Source organism: Oncorhynchus nerka, linkage group LG28 (assembly GCF_034236695.1).
Source record: "Oncorhynchus nerka isolate Pitt River linkage group LG28, Oner_Uvic_2.0, whole genome shotgun sequence".
Classification (NCBI taxonomy): Eukaryota; Metazoa; Chordata; class Actinopteri; order Salmoniformes; family Salmonidae; genus Oncorhynchus; species Oncorhynchus nerka.
Window position 1 is genome coordinate 37,288,559 of NC_088423.1, and position 23,295 is coordinate 37,311,853.

Sequence of the window (23,295 nt, forward strand, 5' to 3'; positions counted from 1 at the left end):
TAGGGGTCTTTGTTTAATATTTATCGAAGCTTGATTCTTAGATCAAAGCTGCTCATAACTTCATCTGGTTTTCTAAGACCCCTTTCCCATAGTAAAGATCGTGTTCTGTTATTGCGGTAGGGCTGCAATACAACACCTATCATTGTGATAGAGCACGAGGTTATACCGCGCAATGCTGTTTCTGAAAAAAGAATTCTATAAAAGTAAAATGTACAAACGTCATGGATAGAAAAAGACTGCAAATCAGAGACGTGAATGTAGGATCTTCAGAAACGTTCAAATAAATATGAATGACACAATTACCTTTATGCAGGCATATAGGCCTACAATGAATTATAATGCCATTTATTTTATTTTGATAGGCTATCATGAAAAGTATATTCAGATTTGTTTAAATAACATCCTAATAACTGTGGAGTTGAATTTGTATTCAAGTGTGGGATTAATTATGTAATGATTTCTTGTTAAGGATAGTTTATACGGGTATAATTAAAGCTTTAAAAAGACATCGCTGCTGTTGACAAAGGTCTTTGTTTGAAAAGAGCGCGTATACAAGCCCATTTAACTGTCATGGCAGATTTCACGCCTCATGTGTAGTCACCGTAAATCCAGCGCAATCTGACTGCCCTCATATATTACCACAGTAAATGTAGCTAGCCAACGTCTCGGTGGACATAATGCGTTCTTGACAATCATAGTTTCATCATCATCCTCATCAGCACCCTCATTGTCTTCATCGTCGTCTTTATTATCGTCTTCATTACAATCATCGTCATCCTGTTACTCCTTCCTCCTATCAAAGGATTAACAAAACCACAATACGAAACAATATTGAACAGAATAAGGAGAAAGGCTGGGGTCGTCAACCCCTCCCTTGGCGCAGCAGCATGAGAGTTAGGGCGCTGACATTATGATTAAAGCTGACCGTTTGTAATGTGTCTGGGGTCCCTTAGAAAGCAGTAAAGAGGGATAATGTGCTCGAACTGCGAACTCAAACCCAGCACCTGCCCCGCCAGACACTGTCAGAGAGAGAGAGGGAGAGAGAGAGGGAGAGGAGGGCAGGGGCGGAGGTGGGGAGCGCCCCCGCCCTCCGATCAATTAGTCAATCAATTAGCAGGCCTCTACTCCACGCGAGGCAGATTAACTGCAGTAATGATCAAATGAATTCCTAATCGCAGATAATGGACCTGGAATGTGTTTATTATTTTCAGGAAAAAAAATAGTTAAGGTTCCGTATTAGTTCCAGAACTGTTTGTTGGATTATCTGACCAATTTACCATGCACACGGCTAATAAAATGCGTTATATTCCTTCAATGAAGTCATTGTGCAGTACTTGTGTCTACAGTGGCCTGTAATAGCATGGTGTGCATTTCCCCCCGAGGGTTGTCTCAGTGGTATGCTATTATTAAATTGTAACTAATTATGTTAGGGATATGGGGTTTGTTCTTTGAGGGAATCTTCCAAACAAAGTATTTTATACTAGTAAGTGAAAAGGTGTAAATGGTAGTCTATATCTATATCTAGCATAATAGGCAAAGGGAGAATCATGACCAATCCAAACTTCATGCCGATGTGAAACATGTAGAATATTATTCTCTCCATTCACTTTAACACTATACATCTTGCATGGGAAATAATAAGGGTATACTACAGTGTAATAACAATGTATTATGTTGTCTTGCAATATGCCTATTTATGACAATATTATTTAGTCAAATTCCATCAACAAACGATTGAATACTTGTGATTGAAAAAAGGTCAAAGAAAACTCACTGAAGCTCATCGTTAAAAGACTCCTGATTAACTTCCATGGTTGCACCTGTTTCACATTTTCTCATAGCCTCGTGAGTGGGAAATTCATCCCCAGTCTGTCCTCTTAAATTGTGAATCAGGCCTACGTATTAGGTAAGTAATTTGCTACAGTTCAATGTGTGTAAATATATACACAAAAACAAAAACAAACAGGCACAAAAAACGACACACAACATACGACTTGAAAATTAGAAACCTTTACCTACACAAAATTCATAGCCTAAACAATTCTCCCTTTTCAACCAAAGGTCCAATGTAATTGAATGTGGGTTATAGTAAGAGACATGTTACATTTAACATTTACATTTAAGTCATTTAGCAGACGCTCTTATCCAGAGCGACTTACAAATTGGTGCATTCACCTTATGACATCCAGTGGAACAGGTTGCATCAGTTTCTAAATGAAAGTCGATGGATACTATGCCTATGCAAAACGTTTTGTGCTGCATATTTCTGGCAGAGAGAGATGTCTGTTGAAGTAATTTAGTAGCCTAAGATCTGTGATTTGTCTGTGCCATAAGGCCTATATTTGTCTACCTTCACTATCGGATTCAAAGAGGGACGTAAAGATAGAATAAACGACAGCCTTTCCTTATCGCCTCTCATCCTATCTCAGAACCTCAACATGAGTTTGAAATTTCCGGGCTTAGTTTGAGCGTGTGATTGGTCCAAGAGGAGCTTACCTACATGCAAATGAGCCAACGCTACAATACTGCCTTTAGTCAGAGCGCGTGGAAGTCGACCAGGAATACATTCATGTTCCCTGAGCTCCAGGAAAAAACAACCCAAGCATCCCAATGTTAAAAAAGGTTTTACTAAAAAAATACTATTTTCGAACTCTTTTACACAAGAGGAGTACTCACAGACCAATAATAAGAAAAAAATTATACAAAAACTATACGATATAGCCCAATCTTACTGTTATGAGTCGAGAATGAGTACCACAGAAGACAACGGAAGCAAGTGCTCTTCGGCCCCGATTTCCACCTTCACTATTCAGTCGATATTGGGCAAGTCGTCGGAGAAGCCACGGTCCGGGGCGAAGGAGAGTTCCAAGGGACTGCAGCTGGCGAGGACGCGCTTGCTCTCGGTTTCTTCGGAAGAGGAGTGCAGCGGTGGGGAGGACTCTGCAGACTGTTTCTGCTCGGATCCTGGTCACAGAGAGCCATGCAACCAACATCAACCACTTAATTTTTCATGTTTAGGTGAGTAGATTACTGAATGTAATTTGTGTTGTGCTTAAAACGTAATCATTTTTGCTTTAAAATAGATTTTTCTTGAACTGATTTTCGTCGCTGACATTTTGCCTTTCGAAAATAAACGCTTATTTTCCAAGTAAAAAAGTTAAGTAGGCTATATATTGTATAAATCTATGGCATCTAACGGTATAATATCATTATTTCTATTATTAGTCTATCATTGTAGCCTAATAATAGGTAAACAGTAGACTAAGGTAGGCTAGGCCTAATTATACACGTATTTATGATACATTTAGCATAATACTTGCTGCAATTTAAGCTTGTAAACTTCGATAACTCAATAGTAGCCTGTTTGTGTCTGCATATAGGTAGACTATCACTTCACTTTGTTTAATGTGTCGTATTACTGCTAGATCAGCGAACAGGGGAAAGGTCAAATAATTAACAGGATGTTTCCCCCTTCATTCCAAATTTAATCGAGTCTTCTAATTGATTAAACATGTTTCCACAATGACTGCACTACATTTCGTCAATTGAGCGTTAAATGTAACCTGATTTAATTAATAGTGTGCACCAGGCAGAGTCATATTAAATTGTTTATTTAAAAGGCCACTTACAACCTTTCAACGGTCAATTAATGAGTCAAAGTTCACACTTAATGCACTCTTGTACCGAGTATCGAATAATGTTCTTCTTTTAATAGGGATGTTCTCCAAACCTGGGTAGGCCAAAACAAAGCCGTTGAAAAATAAGTGTGAAACCTTTGAGACATATTCTACATTTTGTGACAGAATTGATAACCTTATCTAAAGGCAATAGACTAAAGCGTCCAGTAGCCTATCTTATGTTGATGCATATTTCTTGAGGGCAGGCCTACACCATTTATCAATGTTGGTAGGCTATAGAAGATATCGAGGAGGACAGTTTTTAAATATTTTGAAATGATTTAAATGTTATTTCCAATCCGCTGGTCTTTATACTGGGTGGCAGGTAGCCTAGTGGTTAGAGCGTTGGACTAGAAACAGAGAGGTTGCAAGATCGAATCCCCGAGTTGACAGATTAAAACTCCGTCGTTCTAACCCTGAACAAGGTAGTTAACCTACTGTTCTTAGGCCGTCATTGAAAATAAAAACTGACTTGCCTGGTTGAATAAGAGGTAAAATAAAATACTGGTATTTTTCCCCAATGCAGGTGCAACCAAGGGACTTATTTCAGGCCAAAACGGGATTGCACGGCGACCGCACTTGACACAGCCTCTGCTGCAGGATTACAAAGAGGAACAAGAGAGACCATGCAATCCAATGTCACCTATTTCAGAGGAGAGACAGACAGACGGTGCGGACAAGCAGACTAACTCGTCCAAGAAGAAGACTCGTACCGTCTTCTCGCGGAGTCAGGTGTATCAGCTCGAGTCTACATTTGATATGAAGAGGTATTTGAGCAGCTCCGAGCGAGCCTGCTTGGCATCAAGTCTACAGCTAACAGAAACTCAAGTGAAGACGTGGTTTCAGAACCGCAGAAACAAATGGAAACGACAACTGTCGGCGGAACTGGAGGCTGCGAACATGGCACACGCATCCGCACAGACACTGGTCGGAATGCCGCTTGTTTTTAGAGATAACTCCCTGCTCCGGGTACCAGTTCCAAGATCTATTGCTTTTCCAACGCCACTATACTATCCCGGCAGCAGCCTACAAGGGTTACCACTGTACAATCTGTATAACAAGATTGAATATTGACTAAATGCCTGTGATGACAGTCCAAAATAATAACACGTTAACACGCGACAGTACTTTCTTATAAATGTCTGCCAAACTCATGTCTATTATATAACTTTATTTGTTGAAAAAAAATATGTCTTATTATGCAGCAACTGTATGTTTTAACAAGAAAGCAACAAGCTTCTCTAAATGTATAAAATACACCACGTGTATAATAATTATTTTCAACCTTGATTTTGCGTTCTTCTCCCTGGTTTAACGCGTTATACATTGCAAGAATTTAGACACTGAAATACAGATGTTATCAAGTGGACTGTTTCCCAAACGAATTATGAATGCATTCAAACACAGTTTTAAATGTAATGTGAATGTGAATATGAAATATTGAGGTCCAACCACCTTAATCTGTTAAAAAATACTGGAAGAAATTGGGTTTATACATTTGGGGATATGGAAGTGCAAACTCGTTGCTTCGATTTTGGGGAAATGTTATTGTAATCATAGGCCCACCAAATAAACTGCTAATTCAATACATTTTCTATATCAGTGAAACATGGGTTGGGATTTATTGTACATTGCCCGTTTTTAATATTTATTTCGACATCTCAATTGTGGCATTCAATCCAGTTTTTGAAAAACAGGAAAGGAAAAACGAATTTCATATGTACAATATAAAATAGCTTACGTATTTAAAATATTCACACTGCAGCTCAAAGATTATTAAAGAAAAATCTATATTTGTTATTTTTCTGTGTAACTTTCTGCCATGGAAGCTTCAATCAACATGACATCCAGCTACAGTTGGCCAAACTCTCTTATAAACATATGACTCTGCAACTAACTAGGCCTCTAAAGGTGAACAATGATACTAAAACACCCTCTTAGCCAGTTGTATAAGCCTCCAGTGTGCCAAAATTCATATTAAAAACATCTAGATTGCCTGGTAGCCTAAAAACAATGCAGGACACTATTTTTCCGTATTCAACATATATTTGTCAAATGTGAACAATGTAATATTATACCCTAAGCCTCATAGGTCTGTAACAAGTGCTCATTTGCCTACTACTAACAGTGTAACTAACAAGATGTGCTATTTACAACAAAGTGTTGTGAAGGGGACTACAGTTTCAAAAGGATCTATGTATACAAGTGATTTCAGGTGTAGCCTTCCACTGCAGTATTACTGGCTGCAGAGGGGTTTATGCGCTGCTTCCCAACAACCATGGACACATAATGAGTTAAGATCGTGTCAAACGCTTTGGTTATATTTATGTTGCCTGTCTTAAACACAAAGACTCTTTTCATCTGTCATCACAGTCCTTTGGCAAGTTAGCCAATGTGAAATGTGTCATATGTACTTATGAGTGTCAACTCAGTGGTCTGCTTAACCTATTTCAGGGGAAGGGAAAGAGATGTACACCATCAGCAACCAATCAGAGTCATGGCGGCATATTCTGACATTTGAAGTGTGCATTACAGGAACGCCTAGCCTTGTTGGAGGGAATGTAATAAGCAGTGCCATTGTTAAAGTTCAAGACTCACCGCATCATTGTGTGATGCTTTGCCTTTTCCAGCTAGCCACCACTCAAATCAAATCAAACTTTATTTGCCACATGATCCGAATCCAAGTGTAGACTTTACAGTGAAATGCTTACTTACAAGCCCTTAACCAACAGTGCAGTTCAAGAATAAGAAAATATTTACCAAGTAGACTAAAATAAAAAGTATGAATAAAAAGTACGCAATAAGAATAACAATAACAAGGCTATATACAGGTGGCACCGGTACCGAGTCAGTGTGTGGGGTACAGGCTAAGGTGAGCTGTACATGTAGGTGGGGGCAAAGTGACTATGCATAGGTAACACTGTATCGGTTACAGTGAAAAATACATTTTAAAATATTAGAAAAGGCTTTCTGACAAAGAAACCTGTTTCGAAATGGCATACCACTTTGAGTGTTTATAGGGAGAAAACATATACTTAACTCTTAAATCATTGATTGGTGTAGGCCCAATTGATAGCAGTTTCATTGTCTATTGCAGGATTACAGTCTAGTTGTAACAAGTGTATACTGTACAATATTAGGTAATACATAACGTAGGCCTATAAGAATGGGGCCAACTCCATTTCAACTCAGGTCAATTCATGAAATTAATTGAAATTGAAGCAATGTAAAACTTTTGCCTGGAGCTTAGATTGCTTTTAAACATAACAGACAACCTAGGTACGTTTCTACCAAGGTTATTATAGTAAACTAAAACTGAAACTAAAACAAAATGAATAATAAAACAATATTATTTGGTGCATCTTTGTCATCTCACCTAACCTATGACCTGACCCATCACCTTATGCATTACTGCCCCACAGTGGCAAGAAGAGACATTCCACAAAACAACAAAATTGTACAACACAAAAATGGCTCCTAGCCTCCCATAGGCTACTTCATTTCACTAACACTAAAACGAAATAATAGAAAAACTAAATGTTTTTATTATACTTAAACTAAGTGACTAGTAAATCAGATCTGAAAACGAACTGAAACTAAACTGAATTTCGAATAAAAATCTTAAAACTAATAGAAATTAAAAGAAATATAAAAACAGACCTATAATCTTGGTTTCAACGATTGAAACATACATATTACACACATTTTAGTTTTCCATGACCGCAGATAAGGCTATAAAAAAAACGGATAACTATTTTGGTACCATTGTACAATAATACAGCACATGGAAAATGGTTGGAATTACACATTTTGGAAATAACTCTGTCTTTTTGTATCTTCTTTGTACCTTTTGTATCTTTGCTCTTACAATATTAGGCTACAGTATTTGGTTGCTCTAAGGTTAATAGGCCCAATCAAACCGCACGCGCACACACACACACACACACACACACACACACACACACACACACACACACACACACACACACACACACACACACACACACACCTCTCCCTCTCTCTCTCTCTCTCTCTCTCGGTGCTAATGGATATACATTATCCTGCAACATTATGACTAGCGAGGCTCTGTTGCCCAGCAGATTATTCCTGACCCAATTCCTGCAACTGCCGCTCGGTGTTCTGGGCAAATGGATCACGTTAGACAACACAAGTGATTTATGGGTAACTGATGCTGGCGGAGAGGTGCAGGGGGATGAATTTGTGAAAGAAAGGAAAGGGAGAGAACAGAGTGAAAGAGACAGACCACTCATGAAAAGGAGGAATAGCGTTGTGTGAATGAAGCTGTTTATTAGTTTTACAGCGGTCGTTATGCCATCATGTTTGACGGTAATACACTACTCTCCTGGATGGAAACTTGTGCACTGCTGACTTGTGGGATATGTGCATGACCTGTTACATGGGGTTGTTTGATTTACAGGAGAGAGATAGAAAGGGTTGGAGAGACTGAGCGGTGAGGGAGAGAGAGAGATAAAGAAAAAAGTGAGAGGGGCTTGTGTTATACATCTCCCAAATGGCAGGTATGAATTACACATTTTAATAGCGAGGCAATGAAAATGATTTGAAGTGGTTTAAACGCCAAAGAAATAGTGGCTGGAATCACTGTGAAGATTTCTTGAGATTATGTGTTGTGCTTTAGGATTGATCAAACCTGCCTGGTAAAGTGAAAAGCAAGTGTAATTCACTTTGTGGTATAATTTATGGCAAGAATAATGGCAACTGTAGAAAGAGGGGCAGGGAAAAGATGAGCTGAAGGATTTCCAGGATATTTCTTTCATCCCTAGAGGAAACTATCTACGGGACTCCTAATGTTTACATTTTACTCAGCTTTTCCCATGTGGCAGTCCTAAAATGGATACAAAAATTACAATTATTTGTTTAGCTACAGTTGAAGTCGGAAGTTTACATAAACCTTAGCCAAATACATTTAAACTCAGTTTTTCACAATTCCTGACATTTAATTTGAGTCAAAATTCCCTGTCTTAGGTCAGTTAGGATCATCATTTTATTTTAAGAATGTGAAATGTCAGAATAATAGTAGAGAGAATGATTTAATTTCAGCTTTTATTTCTTTCATCACATTCCCAGTGGGTCAGAAGTTTACATACACTCAATTAATACTTGGTAGCATTGCCTTTAAATTGTTTAACTTGGGTCAAACATTTCGGGTAGCCTTCCACAAGGTTCCAACAATAAGTTGGGTGAATTTTGGCCAATTCCTCCTGACAGAGCTGGTGTAACTGAGTCAGGTTTGTAGGCCTCCTTGCTCGCACACACTTTTTCAGTTCTGCCCACAAATGTTCTATAAGATTGAGGTCAGGGCTTTGTGATGGCCACTCCAATACCTTGACTTTGTTGTCCTTAAGCCATTTTGCCACAACTTTGGAAGTATGCTTGGGGTCATTGTCCATTTGGAAGACCCATTTGCGACCAAGCTTTAACTTCCTGACTGATGTCTTGAGATGTTGCTTCAATATATCCACATAATTTTCTTCCCTCATGATGCCATCTATTTGTGAAGTGCATCAGTCCCTCCTGCAGCAAAGCACCCCCACAACATGATGCTGCCACCCGTGCTTCACGGTTGGGATGGTGTTCTTCGGTTTGCAAGCCTCCCCCTTTATCCTCCAAACATAACAATGGTCATTATGGCCAAACAGTTCTATTTTTTTCTCATCAGACCAGAGGACATCTCTCCAAAAAGTACGATCTTTGTCCCCATGTGCAGTTGCAAGCGGCTTTTCATGGCAGTTTTGGAGCAGTGGCTTCTTCCTTGCTGAGCGGCCTTTCAGGTTATGTCAATATAGGACTCGTTTTTACTGTGGATATAGATACTTTTGTACCTGTTTCCTCCAGCATCTTCACAAGGTCCTTTGTTGTTGCTCTGGGATTGATTTGCACTTTTCACACCAAAGTGCATTCATCTCTAGGAGACAGAATGCGTCTCCTTCCTGAGCGGTATAACGGCTGTGTGGTCCCATGGTGTTTATACTTGCGTACTATTGTTTGTACAGATGAACGTGGTACCTTCAGACGTTTGGAAATTGCTCCCAAGGATGAACCAGACTTGTGGAGGTCTACATTTTTTTTCTGAGGTCTTGGCTGATTTCTTTTGATTTTCCCATGATGTTAAGCAAAAGAGGCACTGAGTTTGAAGGTAGGCCTTGAAATACATCCACAGGTACACCTCCAATTGACTCAAATGATGTCAATTCGCCTATCCTACGCTTCTAAAAACATGACATGATTTTCTGGAATTTTCCAAGCTGTTTAAAGGCACAGTCAACTTAGTGTATGTAAACTTCTGACACACTGGAATTGTGATACAGTGAATTATAAGTGAAATAATCTGTCTGTAAACAATTGTTGGAAACATGACTTGTGTCATGCACAAAGTAGATGTCCTATCCGAGTTGCCAAAACTATAGTTTGTTGACAAGAAATTTGTGGAGTGGTTGAAAAACGAGTTTTAATGACTCCAACCTAAGTGTATGTAAACTTCCGACTTCAGCTGTATATGACTGTATTAGAGTATAGGGTAATTCTGTTCCAGTTAGACTGCACGTTTGATCTGAAATACAAACAATACCAATATCATGTTTGACATGGCTCTAACAAAGTGTCATGTCATCATTACAACTTTATGTTTTCTTTATTGTATTTGTCACCCCAAATATCAAAATGCCATTTGCTACTGTTTACATTCCTAAAGAAATACCATCCCACTGGGCACAAACTGGTTGAATCAACATTGTTTCAATGTAATTATCAATTTATCGTGACGTGGAGTCTGCGCGGAAAATACATTGGATTCAAAAAAAGTAATCAATGTAAACTGTTTTGCGGGTGAAGTTTCAAATCACAGGATTATGTCATCATTGTAGCCAATTTTCAACATAGACAAACCTTGTATAAATAATAATATTCAGGAATTCAACCCTCATTTGGTTTCGTAACCAATTTAGTCTCATGTTAGCCAGCATTTGATTTCCATAGGGGACTTGTGTACGTTTATACAGCACACTCATAGGAACAAAGATGCTATCTAGAACCAAAAGGGTTCTTCGGCTGGCCCCATAGGTGATCACTTTGAAGAACCTCTTTTGGTTCCAGGTAGAAGCCTTTAGGGATCAATGTAGAACCTTTTCCACATAGGGTTGTACATGTAACGCAAAAGAGTTCTACCTGGAACCAAAAAGGGTTATTCTATGGGGACAGCCGCAGAACCCGTTTGGAACACTTTTCTGAGTGTAATGTAAGGGAAGGTTATAAAACATAGCACCTTGACGAGATGCAGGGTCATGAGGTTGCTTCCAGAAATTAGTTCTAAAAGCGATCGCAATGCATTAAGCCAGACAACTCTCAAGACCTGTTTTGCTCCTTAAATGAATTTGAGGAAGGAATAATGAGATTCTTGAGGCAGGCCTGTCATCCGTCGCCATTTACCAGCTCCCTGTATTTATGGTCTAATGTTTAAAAATGAGAGCTTGAGCCAGAAGTGATTTTTCATGATTCTGTTTTACATTAACTGGAAATGGGTGGGCTAAAGGGAAATTGTGGTTGCATGACCCCCCCCCCCCCCCCCCTAATGTTAGAATCACCGTTTGACAGTGATTACAGCTGTGAGTCTTTATGGGTAAGTCTAAGAGCTTTGCAAACCTGGATTGTACAGTATTTGCACATTATTCTTTTTTAAATTCTTCAAGCTCTGTCCAGTTGGTTGTTGCTCTGTCCAGTTGGTTGTTGATCCTTTCTAGACAACCGTTGAAGCTGAGTTTACAAAACATTTAGAACACATGCTCTTTACATGACAGACTGATCAGGTGAAAGCTATGATCCCTGATTCATGTCACTTATTTAATACACTTCAATCAGTGTAGATTAAGGGGAGAGGACAGGTTAAAGAAGGATTTTTACGTCTTGAGACAATTGAGACATGGATTGTGTATATGTGCCATTCAGAGTGTGAATAGGCAAGACAAAATAATTGTGTATGGTAATAGGTGCCAGGGCATTCTACCAAAGAATTTTCAAACTTAGACACTGTCTTGTTGGCCTAACGTTATATCCTAATTTGACTTTGGTGCAGGTCATGTTGTTCTTCACATTACAGTCTCGTGAAAACACACAGTATATGAAATAAAATCAGAGTGTATTTGTCACATGCACAAACATAGAAACTGTCAACTGTACAGTGAAATAGTTGTTTGCATAGTGTAGTATTTTGTTTAGACATGTAGCTAGCTAAATAATAAACCATAATACCAACTCATAACGTTACTACCATGCATGAATCTGCAGGTAGCTAAAGCTAACCAACTAGGTTCAATGTTAGCTAGCTAGCTAACATTAGGCTACAACTAGCAATGCAAATGGCTTGCTTAGATACAAATAATATTACAACACAGATCATACATGTAACGCTAGCTAGCTAGCCAGCCAGGTAACTTTAGCTAGCTAGCTAACAGTACGCTTTGACTTGCAATGAAAAAGTCTGACAAAACTAGAAATATATAATATCTGAAAATGTAGCTAACTAGACTTTCTTACCCGTATACATGGGTGAACGCTTCTCCTCCCCTGTCAAGGATGCCATGGTTGCCCTTTGTTTGAAGATGTAATCTGGAGACAGGTATTTTATACAACAGTCATCGGTGTTCTCTTGTTGACTCCCTCTGCATATTTGCAATGAAATTGCCAGAATTCTCTTTAGCTATGATATGCTGCTTCCACTGGACATTCCACTGATTTCAAAACTTGATCAACTTCTCTGACAACAACACGGTTGATCACCATTTCAGAAGACTCTACAATGTATGGTTAAATTAAAATGTTAACTAAAATCAGGGATTTCCTTATCGTCGGACTCATTTTCAGAGTCAGCATGGCACAATCGTCCTCCAGAAAGTGAAGAGCATTAGCAACACTTTTGAAGTACTTTTTGATATCTTATAAAAAAAACAGCATTAGAAAGGATTACTTACACATACTGAGCAACTCATGTTATAGACAGAAGCATCATACATTGCAGACCAATCCAAACTCATCTCTCAGCATGACTAGCCCATCCATTATCTCAGCCAATCATGGCTAGCGGGAAGGTTCCTGTCTTTTCACGTGGCTAAACCAACTAGGCTCATAATTAAAAAATGTTACTCATATTTACAGATGGCATACAAGTTTGTTACAAAGGCCCATTAAAGTTCATGTTCCAGAAGACATTTCTGCCAAAAGACACATTTTGATGAAAAATAAATGTTTACATTCAAATACCTCTCCTGTGAAGGAGTGACATGTGACATAGGCCTAGTTTCCTGAAATGAGTCACTTATGTTTATTGAGTGATATTTGATCACTTTCACAGGCTACGTACAAAACCTGGTGGATGTGTTGTTCAACAGCATTGTGGGAACACCCTACCATATCAGGAGGTGTTACAGAAGGCTGAGGCATTGGCTAGACACCAGCCCTGCTTCAGAGTAATGGAGGACACTTGAATCAGGTTGGTCACATTTGATCTGGTCAATGGTCAAAATACTATCTGTCCTGGAAGTCACCTAACCATCGTTAATAATGTAATCAGTGTTGTGTCTCTTGTATGTTGTAAGGGACGTGCCTCCTTCCACTGAGCCAATGGACTACTCCTTGGCCCGAGTAAGCAATGCCAACCAGTCAGTGACATGGTGGCACGTGTCCCTTGTGAATCAGGATCTCTGATCCATCATCCATCAGACGTTGGAAAATATCTCACAAGAGACAAACGGTGATTACTAATAAGACAGTACATCACAAGTGTTTAGTAATATCACCCTTTCAATAAGTGTCACGCTTCCTCGTTTTTCTACAGATGGAGGACAGAAGAGATGCTTTTGAAATGGATACCCTGACTGAAAACAGGATGATACTGGATGTCTGACTTGGGTGAGACCTTTCACCCATCATTAAAAATTATACAACACACATTTTTATCATATTTCTATTATTAAATATAAGGGCAAACACCGCGGGACTGGGGGACCATGTATATTCTTTACACGTCAGGGAACTCCTGTCTTATTTTTTATTTCACCTTTATTTAAACTAGATAGGCCAGTTGAGAACAAGTTCTCATTTACAACTCTCATCAACAAGATAAAGCAAAGCAGTGCGACAAAAACAACAACACAGAGTTACACATAAACAAACGTACAGTCAATAACACAATAGAACATATTTTGAAAAATCTATGTACAGTGTGTGCAAATGTAGAAGAGTAGGGAGGTAGGCAATATATAGGCCATAGAGCCGAAATAATTACAATTTGGCATTAACACTGGAGAGATAGATGTGCAGATGATGATGTGCAAGTAGAGATACTGGGGTGCAAAAGAGCAAGAGGGTAAGTAATAATATGGGGATAGTCAAGTGTGCTTTACAGATTGGCTGTGTACAGGTACAGTGATCGGTAAGCTGCTCTGACAGCTGATGCTTAAAGTTAGACAGAGAGATATAAGACTCCAGCTTCATTGATTTTGGCAATTCTTTCCAGTCATTGGCAGCAGAGAACTGGAAGGAAAGGCGGCCAAAGGTAGTGTTGGCTTTGGGGTTGACCAGTGAAATATACCTGCTGGAGCTACGGGTGGGTGTTGCTATAGTGACCAGTGAGCTGAGATAAGGCGGAGCTTTACCTAGCAAAGACTTATAGATGACCTGGAGCCAGTGGGTTTGGCGACGAATATGTAGTGAGGGCCAGCCAACGAGAGTATACAGTGGTGGGTAGTATATGGGGCTTTGTTGACAAAACGGGTGGCACTGTGACAGACTACATCCAGTTTGCTGAGTAGAGTGTTGGGGGCTATTTTGTAGTAGTCAGTTTTACGAGGGTATGTTTGGCAGCATGAGTGAAGGAGGCTTTGTTATGAAATAGGAACCCGATTCTAGATTTAATTTTGGATTGGAGATGCTTAATGTGAGTCTGGAAGGAGAGTTTACAGTCTAACCAGATACCTAGGTATTTGTAGTTGTCCACATATTCTAAGTCAGAACTGTCCAGAGTATTGATGCTAGTCGGGCAGGAGGGTGCGGGCAGCGATCGGTTGAAGAGCATGCACTTAGTTTTACTAGCATTTAAAAGCAGTTGGAGGCCACAGAAGTAGTGTTGTATGGCGTTGAAGATCGTTTGGAGGTTTTTTAGCACAGTGTCCAAAGAAGGGCCAGGTGTATACAGAATGGTGTTGTCTGTGTAGAGGTGGATCAGAGAATCACCAGCAGCAAGAGCGACATCATTGATATATACAGAGAAAAGTCGGCCCGAGAATTGAACCCTGTGGCCACCCCATAGAGACTGCCAGAGGTCCAGACAACAGGCCCTCCAATTTGACACACTGAACTCTATCTGAGAAGTAGTTGGTAAACTAGACGAGGCAGTCATTTGAGAAGCCAAGGCAGTTGAGTCTGCTGATAAGAATGCTGTGATTGACAGAGTCGAAAGCCTTGGCCAGGTCGATGAAGATGGCTGCACAGTACTTTCTTTTATCGATGGCGGTTATGATATCGTTTAGGACCTTGAGCGTGGCTGAGGTGCACCCATGACCAGCTCGGAAACCAGATTGCATAGTGGAGAAGGTACGATGGGATTCAAAATGGTCGGTGATATGTTTGTTATCTTGGCTTTCGAAGATTTTTAGAAAGGCAGGGCAGGGTGGATATAGGCCTATAACAGTTTGGGTCTAGAGTGTCTCCCCCTTTGAAGAGGGGGATGACCGCGGCAGCTTTCCAATCTTTTTGGATGTCAGACAATACGAAAGAGAGTTTGAATAGGCTAGTAATAGGGGTTGCAACAATTTCTGCGGATAATTTTAGAAAGAGAGGGTCCAGATTGTCTAGACCAGCTGTTCTGTAGGGATCCAGATTTTGCAGCTCTTTCAGAAAATCAGCTGTCTGGATTTAGGTGAAGGAGAAGCAGGGGAGGGCTTGGGTAAGTTGCTGCAGGGGGTGCTGAGATTTTGGCCGGGGTAGGGGTAGCCAGGTGGAATGCATGGCCAGCTGTTGAAAAATGCTAATTGAAATGATCGAATATCGTATATTTATTGGTGGTGACAGTGTTTCCTATCCCCAGTGCAGTGGCAGCTGGGAAGAGGTGCTCTTATTCTCCATGGACTTTACAGTGTCCCAAAATCTTTTGGTATTAGTGCTACAGGAAGCACATTTCTTTTTGAAAAAGCTAGCCTTAGCTTTCCTAACTGACTGGGTATATTGGTTCCTGACTTCCCTGAAAAGTTGCATATCGCGGGGGCTATTCGATGCAAATGCAGAACGCCACAGGATGTTTTTGTGCTAGTCAAGGGCAGTCAAGTCTGGGGTGAACCATGGGCTATATCTGTTCTTACTTCTACATTATTTGAATGGGGCCTGCTTATTTAAGATGGTGAGGAAAGCACTTTTGAAGAGCAACCAGGCATCCTCTACTGATGGGATGAGGTCAATATCCTTCCAGGATAACAGGGCCAGGTCGATTAGAAAGGCCTGCCCGCTGAAGTGTTTTAGGGAGCGTTTGTCAGTGATGAGGGGTGGTCGTTTGACCGCAGACCCATTTCGCACGCAGGCAATGAGGCAGTGATCGCTGAGATCCTGGTTGAAGACAGCAGAGGTGTAATTAGAGGGCAAGTTGGTCAGGATGATATCTATGAGGGTGCCCATGATTACGGATTTAGTGTTGTACCTGGTAGGTTCCTTGATAATTTGTGTGAGATTGATCGCATATATGGGACACCATACAGGAAGGTATAATATTTGCACATGGCGATTTTAGCAGAACACTACTTTTACAGTATTATGGGAAGTATGGTTTATTCTATATGGAACGGTTACATTTGAAAGTTATCAAAACACTTTGTTTAGAGTGTCTACATAAGTTCAGCAATTGCACCCTTCTCACATTACTCTGTAGGCAACTAACCGATGCAAAGCTTCTCCCAGAAATTATGTAAACAGTGAACATAAGAGAGAGACAAGACGAGACGAGACAAAACTAGCCAGTTATAGAATATTGTGCTGTAGGATAGATTGGACATTCAACTCGCAATTGATACCATTGCTTGAGTTGTCAACTAACATGAATTCAACGTGAAGTCAAGAAAACGTTTCACCATGTCATTGGATTTAGGTTAAAAGTTGGGTGAAGGAAAGACGAAATTCCCTTACATTGATTCCTTTTTTCAAATCCTCTCAGTTTTCCACGTTGATTCAACGTCATCACATAACATTTTTGGTTGAAATGATCTGGAAACAATGTTGATTCAACCAGTTTTTGCCCAGTTGGTTTGCTTACCTCTCTGTACTCACTACTGCCCTTGTTTGTTGTGATAGAATGGAAAAGACACACCCAAGAAACACTCACATCAAACCACACTCCCAAGACAACTCTTGTTTGGCTTCAGTCATGGCCGCTAGCATTTTTTTATGACCATGCTTCAAAACGAGGCCAAATCAGGATGTTTGGGATTGTCTTTAAAGGAATAATGTTAAAATACAGCGCTTAATCCAAATGTAAGGCCATCAGTCATTCATCATTCTGTAATGGACATTGTGCACAACCATTTTGTATTCTCCATTTTCTATTTGGAGGTTTAAGAGGGGATTTATCTACTGTATAAGGCTTCATGACATACACTCAGTGATCCAGAAGGTCCCACAGCCCTGCCACAGTTGTTTCAGACCCCCCCCAGGACCTCCTCTCCCAGAAAGGAGTAGGGAAGATAAAGCATGTCATCATTCTATTAATGACGTACCGTTTTTGTAATGGGACTTGCAGCAGTTGGCAGAAGTACAGGCAGCTTCTTCAATATCCTGGACATTATTTGTTCGTTTAGTTAAATTATGTTTCTAATTCCCTCATAATTACTTGTAATGAGGCTGTCTCTATCATTTTGATGCAGCTTCATCTTAATAGCGAATGTCATCCTTTTTTAGGGATAATTACCTCCCATAAGGCCAGGGAGTACGGCTGGGGTTTGTTGTGCGCTGCACACACGGCAAATTGGTTTGTTTCCTGACATCTTGTCTTCCCGCAAATTGGTAAATTAAGTTTCTCGGCTGGGGCATTATAACTGTTAAATTTGCTTTCCCGGCTCCCTTAAATGATTGGGTAGGCTGACAGCCTGTCGTTTTTCTGTGCTTGATTTTTTTGCCTGTAGGTAAATCTTACCATGATGCTATGAGATTTTATACCAGTTGAGAGTGTACACATTGTGTAGAATAGCATGAGATTAGCTATAAAACTGCACATTTTTTCTCAGCATCATGGTAATATGTGTGGTATTGCAGGAGATTAGCTGTCCCCCCAAAATCCATGACAAAATATGTGTGTGTGTGTGGGGGGGGGGGGGGGGGGGTGCTTATGCTCAGACCTTGTAGGGGTAGGGATGTCAATTTAAATCTCATATACTTTGCATAGCAGAATATAAATAAAGAAGAGATCATGGATTATATAAGAGATAATCGATATCATTGTTTGTTACTTTCAAAATCCAGCATATATATTATCCCTAGGGCTTACTACATCACACACTTTGCAATGAGGCTGAGAGAATTTTGCATAATTAAAGATAATTTCCTGCTATTCTACACATTTTGCCATGAGGCTGGAAGAAAATGTTGCAGTTTTACATATTTTTTTGCCATGCTTATGACATGTTCATATGCTGACTGGGGAGAGGTACTTGATAATCCAACCACAGCTGTGGCCACTGCTGCTGAGAGGTTTCATTTCTGAAGTGTCACAGACAGTTTGGCTCTACATGAGCCTGTTACACACCGATTAAAAAAGGGGAAAGAGTGCTCCCGCGGTGGTCATGTACATTTACCCAAACCACAAAAGGGTCTAACGTTAACACCATGCTGCTGACATTACCTTCAGACGAGGTCCTGGCACTGTCTGATACTGTAACTGTCTGTATCAGACAGGAAGATACTCATATATTTAATATCGGAGAACACCTATCACTCCTGTCCTGTCCTGTTTAGTTAGTGGATACTGCTATTACTGGGAAATATATACGACATTATACAGTATGTTTCACATGTATGTGGTGGGCTATGTTAGGGTCTGATTAGCTTTATGTCAAAATGACTGAATCGTCAAAATAATTGAATGACCATATCAAGGTATAGCAAAGTCATTTTTAAAATCTTTTTTTTCCTCAGAAGGATCAAATATGTACTGCACATACTTCAACTCTTTCCCCATTGAAGAAAAAGACGTTCCTAATTTCAGTGTTATTGTTTGAGAGGTCTTGAACTGTGAAGTGCTCCTTGTTTCTGCTTGGCTGTTATCTGTTTGTTACAAGATTTGATAGGAGTCTTTTTAATACAGCGGGTGGGGAGCTCTTTGTAACACCCAAGTGGTCTCTTTTAACTCCAGGGGTGTAGTGCACAGAAAGATTATCTGTCACTGCTGGCTGAGACTGACTGCTGACCATACACCCTGCAGCACTGGGGAAAGCAATGAGAGTAGCACACAAGCAACTGACAGCTAATAAGAGATCAGTCCCCTAGAAGGGAATACATTGTATTTGAGGGGTGAGAAAAAAGAAAGCATAGAGACATTTAAATCCGTGTGAAGTGTCAGTCAAAGCAACAACCCACATGCTATTTCCAGTCTCTAGATTTGTGGGCATAACAGTGTTATTGTCAGATATCTACCTTGTTTTTTAAAAATGGTTATATTTGCATTTGAAGTAACATAATCCAGGACGATCATCATTAGTCTGCTGTTTACAAGAACTGAAGCAAATATGAATTTATTTACGTACCACCATTTTGACGATGATATACAGTAGCAATTTGAAGAGTTGACAACTGACAGAGATAAACTGCTCTTCCTCTGCTTCATCCCTCTAAGGAAAGGCTCTTTGAAACCATCCCCAGTTCAGCAACACATATCATAAAATACCTGCATGACTGCCAATTTGTGTGTGTGTGTGCCTGCATGTGTGTGTCTGTGCGTACATGCACATTTAGCCGAGTGAGTTTGTGTGTATATGGGAACCCAGGATCTCTTTGAAAACACATTTGTAACCATTAGTTGAGTGTAAGATTTCATATGCACAATGCATCCTCCCTACTGGTGTCAGCGTTTCTGTGTAGCTCCTCTGGCTGGTCTGGAGGGACGGGCATAAGAGGGGGGACTGGAGCCTGGGTGTCCCACGGACGATGCATCACGGCAAGCAAAGCGTAACCTGAGCTTCCCCTCTGGCCCTGATGCGGCCTGCCACAGCGCACTCCCGTTCGGCCTCCATCACACCCTGGGGATGCTTTTAAAGAGATTTGGTCAGCGAGAAAACAGCTCTTCAAAAGAATCGTTGTTACATTAGAAAGTAATTAGTAGGGCCCAAGGCCAAGGATTCTCCTGACAAATGTTGCACCCCAAACAATCAGTCTTAGAACTGGGCGGCCATGTTCTACACAAGAGTCTGTAGGTATTTTGGCAGAGGGCATTCCCATGGTTTTCAGGGTGATAGTTAGGGAACTATCTGATAACTGGGGTCATCAGGGAAGTTCACAGGACAGTCGAAATAATGAGTATTGGTTCACAGGGGAGAGGTTAGCAAGGAGTTTCATGCAAGGTGTGTGTGTGTGTGTGTGTGTGTGTGTGTGTGTGTGTGTGTGTGTGTGTGTGTGTGTGTGTGTGTGTGTGTGTGCACGCATGTGTCTGTGTAAGTGTGTGTGTTTGTCAGAATGGACCATTTCTTAGCTCCATGTTTAGAATCTTACTCAAATAGTGGGACTTCTAAATATGAATTTTACATTACTGAACCATTTTATCACAAGCTCAAGAATTCCAGAGAGAATTGCATTCATACTTTAAAAGTCACAGCTCAAAACACAGCAGCTTTCGGTCACACTGCAAGTTTTACTGACAGTTATTGCAGCATTTTCATTTCTTAAGATCTCAGGTAAACCTTTTCTGTTGGCTTGCCACCTGTTCTATGTAGCCTGAAGGAGCTACCGACAACCTTGCCTCTCACCGCGAGAAAATACGGAGGTGATTGGGGATGAGGTCTGTGGGTAAAGCCACTTGCTGCAGGGTAGGACTCGACACCAGCCCCCTCACAGCATCCCAGGTCTCTGTGCCGCTACAGCCTCCAGCACATCAGATAATCACGAGGAAACCATGAACAAGGTCTAGCGAAGCTACCGGTTCCAAGTGGAAAAAGCATCTACAACACCATTCTACATGCACTGTAATTTACAACTTGATAAGAGCTATTGATAAGAGCTAGGTAAATGAGTAATTGGTTTGGAGAAGGGAATTGTAAATATAAATGACACTTGTTTTAGATCTATTTTACCTTATAATCACTGGAGAGAAATGTGAAACCAGTCATATGGCAGCAAACTGAAGCATATCAACATTCCCCACAGTAAAGTTTATGAAATGCTGTGCGATTATGCAGAATTTAAATTGTACGGCCTTTTAACTTACAGGGATGGGTACTTTGAATGTCTTATTTATAGGCTACCCTGATTTTCTCTGGTTATTGCTGAGGATCCTTAGTAATAGTGGATAATGTGAAAAAAAAATACATCTAGGCTAATTAAATCGTTATGGAGCTGAGCACAGACCAAGTTGTAACAGTTTCAACCCGACACATGGCACAATACCTGGCCATGTCATCACATAGTTCTATGGTTAGTGCAGGCTATAGACGAGGGCATAGCCTAGCATTGTACACTATTCTCCCTATTATAATTCTATGTACATTAATCTTCCAACAGTACCATGGGCTGAAAAACTGAAATGTGGCAATTTTCAGAATGAATCAAAAACACAGCTCTTTTTTTTCATGCGTGAAGGCTCTCCAAACCATTTGTTTAATGATTCATAAATACTTTACCAAACCTAAATAATCTACAAGATCAGAGTATTTTTAGATCTACCAATTGGTGCTGAAACAGAGACGAATATGCATATATTTAAAAGGACTTTCTTTCATTGATCACTAATATTCTGAACCCATTCTCTCAATATATTCTATTGTCTGTTGACAAAATTAAAATCAGAATTTACACCGTATTTAAAGGGATAGCTTAAGATAAAATGTACTGAAAACGCCACAAGAAAGTCTGTTGGCCAGCAAGTGGGAGGGTTTTCAGCAGTTGAAAGAAATGTATTCAGAGTGCCCAAGGTCGCCACAACTGCAGAGCACGTAATGCGACTGAATAAGTTAAGTCTGAATAACAAATACTGAGAAGTGAGTAGGAAAAGAAGTGGTCTATCCATATCTATCCATGCAATTTGCAAAAGAGAGGTTTAACCTGCAAGGTCAAAGGTCAGGATCAAAGGGTATCCCCCATGGGACAGTTTTGAGACCCTTCAAGAAACACTGATCCAAGCTTTTGTAAAAGAATTTCCTCATTTCAATACATTTCCAGTGAGGGAAAAAGAAACACTAGGTACAGTGGCAATATGGCTAGCCCAAAGGGGATTTTAGGTCGATTTGTGGATACAAAGACTGATGGCAGATAGTGGTTGGGCGGCCTTTCATTTGCTGAGGTCAGAACCTCAGAGAGATCACAGATTCATGGGCTTGGAGTGACCATTGGTGTTTGTCTTTTTATCCTCTGGTGTGTAACCAGGTCTTGACCTTGCCTAAAGATTAGTATCAGTATCAGATTGAACTCTCCCACCTTTAGCTCTCTCTCTCTCTCTCTCTCTCTCTCTCTCTCTCTCTCTCCCTCTCTCTCTCTCTCCCACCCTTAGCTCTCTCTCTCTCTCTCTCTCTCTCTCTCTCTCTCTCAAAGGCACGTTATGGTTGACTTCTCGATGTAACAAATCACTTGGACTGACACAAGTGGTAAGGCTGTTACCATTATTGTAATATCTGACTAAATACCTTGAGCCTTTTTCATAGAATTTGAAATCCATTTGAATTCAACTTCAAAGCATGTTGCAAACTGAAGCCACTGATTTGAAATACACAATCTGCAACTGTTAAGCGACGAGTTCACAAACGAATGCGTTTCATAGATTCGTTTTTGCTGATGCAAGTTCTAAAGGATGTTGAAGAAATGAGCAAACAATCCTCCTAAAACAACTGTAGCACATCCTGTACCAGTGACGGTCTGTGCCGTTTATGATGAGGGAGGACGATTCTTTTTTTAATGAGCATGGCCTTATTTCTTTTATAGCATATTGGATGACTGTCATTCATATTCCATTCACCCAGCTCAATGTAACGTCGATAGGTTGAGAATACTACATGATACTTGAATGAGGTTGCTACAACCTAGCCTATGAATGAATGTTTACAAAAGTAGGCACACAGGTCGAGAGAAATTTGAGTAATCAAGATGACAGACATTGACACATTCAATACCGCCTTGCACACTCTTGCCTGCATCTAGCTGATCTAGGGTGCAATCATTAGTCCAAAAGTTCCCAAACAAGAGTTTCTATTGGACAAATTCAGCTATGCTTATCCCCATTTCATTTAGTTTGCTTCTGTTTAAGAAACTTTTTCAAAGATGAATACACCTCTGATCACACGCAAACAATGTTCATGTTCATAGCAGCCACATACAATCAGCATGATCCCTTTGATCGTTTTATTCCCTCTAG

General features: G+C 40.2%; 1 protein-coding gene across 1 annotated transcript; it reads left to right on the forward strand.

The window, feature by feature from the left end:
• Positions 1–2,547: 2,547 nt before the first annotated feature.
• On the forward strand, positions 2,548–5,506 carry LOC115112690 (homeobox protein HMX2-like). The gene is made up of 2 exons (XM_029639717.2): positions 2,548–3,018; positions 4,204–5,506. The coding sequence occupies exons 1-2, from the start codon at positions 2,748–2,750 to the stop codon at positions 4,749–4,751; spliced, it is 819 nt and encodes a 272-aa protein (XP_029495577.1). The 5' UTR covers positions 2,548–2,747; the 3' UTR covers positions 4,752–5,506.
• The last annotated feature ends 17,789 nt before the right edge of the window (positions 5,507–23,295 follow it).